Source organism: Pundamilia nyererei, unplaced genomic scaffold, assembly GCF_000239375.1.
Source record: "Pundamilia nyererei isolate P.nyererei 1_Seehausen unplaced genomic scaffold, PunNye1.0 scaffold00062, whole genome shotgun sequence".
Classification (NCBI taxonomy): domain Eukaryota; kingdom Metazoa; phylum Chordata; class Actinopteri; order Cichliformes; family Cichlidae; genus Pundamilia; species Pundamilia nyererei.
The window spans coordinates 3,032,422-3,036,534 of NW_005187463.1; the positions used below are offsets into that span (position 1 = coordinate 3,032,422).

At 41.5% G+C, this 4,113-nt stretch overlaps 1 protein-coding gene across 2 annotated transcripts in view; it reads left to right on the top strand.

Annotated features, from left to right (window-relative positions):
- Positions 1–4,113, top strand: part of sanbr (SANT and BTB domain regulator of CSR) — a 27,394-nt gene that overhangs the window by 8,926 nt on the left and 14,355 nt on the right. For both annotated transcript variants that reach the window (XM_005735142.1, XM_005735143.1), the window contains 8 exons: positions 753–849; positions 1,030–1,268; positions 1,462–1,520; positions 1,943–2,103; positions 3,145–3,231; positions 3,355–3,465; positions 3,644–3,767; positions 3,895–4,047. In XM_005735142.1, the coding sequence (XP_005735199.1) occupies positions 753–849; positions 1,030–1,268; positions 1,462–1,520; positions 1,943–2,103; positions 3,145–3,231; positions 3,355–3,465; positions 3,644–3,767; positions 3,895–4,047 (1,031 nt within the window). The remainder of the gene's footprint in view (positions 1–752; positions 850–1,029; positions 1,269–1,461; positions 1,521–1,942; positions 2,104–3,144; positions 3,232–3,354; positions 3,466–3,643; positions 3,768–3,894; positions 4,048–4,113) is intronic.

Here is a 4,113-nt window from a genome sequence, read left to right on the forward strand (position 1 = left end):
CGAAAGCACTGTATCGAACGGTTCAATATCGATATGAGTATCGTTGCACCCCTACTATTTATATAATTTGACCACTTTTGGGCTTTATATGTTTTCCTGTTTTATGCTGGCTTCCTTCCACAGTCCAAAGACATGGGAAGCCATATATCTTTCTTGCACTGTCATCAAATAATGAGGAATGCTGTCCAGTTACTTCTGAGTGTCTCTCAAAAGTAACCAAAAATGTATAAATGTATAAAAATAGCTCCAATTCCTAAACAATGAATGTGATCCTGTTGTTAAACCCTCTGTAACTTAAGTCTGCATTTTAATTAGACCTGCTAGCCTGAATTACAGAACCAATCAGATGGTATATAGAGTCAAAAATACAAAAATCATCCAGATACTTATTCTGGATGTGATTTTATGTGTTACAGTATAATCGATTGGAATTACTATAAGCAGTTTAAATGGCATTCTACTCTAATCACAGGTTATATTTTAAGTTTAATCCTTTTTTTCTCTAAATTGAAAACTTCAACTAACATAAACACAAACACATAAACATTTTTTGAATAAGAGATTTCTTTTATGGGTTACATGATGGTGTAAGTTCCAGCACAGCTATTTAGTTTGCGGAAGTGCTCCGAGGCCCCTATGAAACACATAATTGAAAGACTCTAATAAATTAGAGGGGTGTAGTATGATTTTTGTTCTCATGCTGCATGACAACCTTACTTTTGTTTTGTTTTTTCCAACGTTTTTGTGTACAGGGTCCAAGTTGAAGTCCACAGGAAGAAGTGCTGCTGTGGAGAAGAAAGAGAAAGGAGTGTCAGCAGAGGAGGATGAAAAACCTCAGAAACCACTAGAGTACGCTGGGAGATATCTTTTCATACCACAGTGAACCGAGCTAAGAGAGATTCCTCACACATCCTTTGAAAATCGAATCTATAAACATGACTCCATCTTAAAGTGGAAATGTTTTCAGCGTTAATCACACACACCCTGTGGATGAATATGATTGAATATTATTTTGGCTTTTCCCTACAGTCCCAACATGGTCATCCATGTGTGCGATGAGACCAAGAACCTGAAGCAGGACTTCACTTGTCCCAGAGATCTTCTGGTCAAGGAGATGCGTTACTTTGCTGAATATTTATCTGTGGACCCCCAGAGGTGGGAGGAAGTTGACATCTCAGTCCACTGTGACGTGCAGATCTTTGACTGGCTTATGAACTACGTCAGGAGGAACTCAGCAGGAGAGGGAAACAAGGACAAACCCCGACTTGGTAAAAAGAAACAAGAACAGAAAACAATCAACATTATTACACATCCCTGAGCTGTCATTTACACCACCTGTGGCGCTTGATTTATTGGTCACTAAACGTGGTGTGTGTTTGGTGCGTCACTGGCTGCGTGTTCTGTGTTGTTTGTCGTTCGTGGGGTTTGCTTGGTTGGTCATGTGGTATTTGTCGGTTACAGAGCCCAGCAATGTGATCTCAATCCTGATCTCCTCCGAGTTCTTGAAGATGGACACGTTAGTAAGTGTTGTGACATGTGACGCAAGGTGTGGTGATGTGCATCGGGCCTTTTGTTTTTCAGCTGTGAACACATTTTCTTAGATATATCCAAAAAAAATGTTACAGCAAAGGTGCAAAAGTCTCACATTTGCCCAGTAAGGCGCAGGCAGTGTGTAGAATGATAGTTCAAAGGTAACAATGGGTAATTGCTCCTAATCCACAAAAAAACAAGAGGCCTACACACAGAGCTTTGTTAAGTTAGTGTTGCATGAAAGTGCAGATGTTCTTTTGCCCCCGTGCAGTTACGGTAGCAGTGTTTTCTCACCACTACTCAGAAGAGCTAGAACTGCTAAAGAAGTGTTGACATGGTTTGGACGGAGCATTGTTGAAAGGACATTTCCCATTTTTGTTTGATGAGTGCTATGTATATGCGTCTGGCTCAGGTGGAGGAGTGCATCCAGTACTGCCACAAGCACATGAGTGCCATTGTGGCTACTCCCTGCAACATGAACTGCATAAACAGCAACCTGGCCACACGGATCGCTGAACTCTTCAGCCACAACGAGGCCGACGACATCAGGGACAAAAAAGACAAGTTTAAAAGGTAAGAGGGGCGAGCTGCTTTGCTTATTCTCGGCACCGTATTTGTATTCTGGGTCTCTGTGAATACAAATATTTGGACAAAGCTGTGAATCAGCTTTGCATCATTTGCATTTCAAAATAATCCTTTTTTAACGCCGGGCCTCGGCGTGGACCCTCAGTTAGGTTAGTCTTAATCTAAAACAAGCCATTTTAGCTTCTTACCCCTCCATTTGTGCTAACTGCTTCTGATTTGTTGCACATAGCAAACAGAAGGTTCGAACCGCAGAGAACATCTTCTTCTGCCATTAAATGCAGTTGTGTTTCAGTTCAAAATGAGGACTCAAATGCAGATAAGCAACACCAGGAACAACGTGGAGACAGGGGATGGAGACAAATATATGCACTGAGACTTTGTAGGGAAATGGGACACAGGTGGGACAGGAAAAAAGTAGGAAAAGACTGGGAATAAATCTACAAAAGATGCAGAGGGAGAAGTGTAAAAAAGTAACTATAGCTGAGACAAATGAAGACCACAGGCAAAGAAAGATGTTAATTAAATAACCACGAACCAAAACTTAAACTCATTCAGCGCTGACTGAAGCCTGAGCTTTTGGTATGAGCATCTGCCAGTGTAATAGTATATTTCCTCGAATTCTCAATGATCACAGAGAAGTTAAAAGTTCTGTCAGTAACACTATGACGGCTGCAGCAGTTCAGCTGCAGACAGATGGTCTCTTTAAGCTCCACAGATTCGATGTAGAGAACAATGCAGTGACTTCTCTTTTTAGCCAGTTCAGTCTAAAGATCTAGGAAGTGTCAGACTTTTTTACATGATTCCTACGCTGAAGTTTTGTCAGGTTACAGTTTCTCCATATAACACCAATAAAAGAAATATTGCATGTGTTGCATTAAATAACTGAAGCACAAGCACAAAGGCTACTGTCACAAAAGCACCTGGTATAATTTTACTAAAGCAACAGTGGCTTATACTTTTATAACCTTTTATTAAGATATATGCAATATCAGCTCAAGTTTGATCCTTTCTTGTCTTTCACCCTCAAAGCAAACTGTTTCAAAAGAAAATTGAGCGTCTCTTTGACCCAAACTACCAGAACAGAGATTCACCGGGAAATGCCTCAACTCTGTACAGGTGAGTATAAGCTTTTTATTTTTGCATTGTGTTTCTTTTTATGCTCTGACATGTGTAGCGAGCATGTGAATATTCTCTGCTAATTTAATTTATATTCTTTGTCATCCTTGCATTTCATCCCAGGTGTGGTCTGTGCCTTAAGCTGTTGACCAAAGACACAGAGAGGAAAATTTCTTGTGTTCCGGGCAAAATCAATATTGACGCTCGTGGAGAAATCATCTATACACACACCAGGTATAGCAGCATGTTTTAATGGCTGTTTTAAACCTTTTACTTTAACCTTTTACTTGATTGGCTGAGTTCCTGATCACAGTGTGTGAGTGATCGTGTGTGTGTGTGTGTGTGTGTGTGTGTGTGTGTGTGTGTGTGTGTGTGTGTGTGTGTGTGTGTGTGTGTGTGTGTGTGTGTGCAGACAGAAGAGTTGGGATGTGCACGAATACATCACAGGCCTGTATGAGGAGCTCAAGTCCTGGGTCTTGGTTTACTGGAGAATCTGGGGTACCATCAACTACCTCACCTGCTTCCGATGCCAGCAGGTTGGAGTGTTATAGTGTGTGTGTTGCACAAATGAGCAAAATGAATAATAAAGAGAAAGTGAACAGAGTAAGAGTGCATGCAGGATATACTTTTAAAAATCATTTGTATGTGTGTGTGTGTGTGTAGGTGTTTGTGTGTGCAGAGCTGACGCAGTGCAAGTACCACCCAGACAGCGTCCTGTACCCTGGCATGGGTACAGAGAGAGGCTGGCACGGTGCAGGAATATATCCGTGCTGCAACCAGCGGGTTCTCCGCTTTGACCCCACTGGGATACCAAAGGTATGCATGTGCACACACACACACACACACACACACACACACACACACACACACACACACACACAC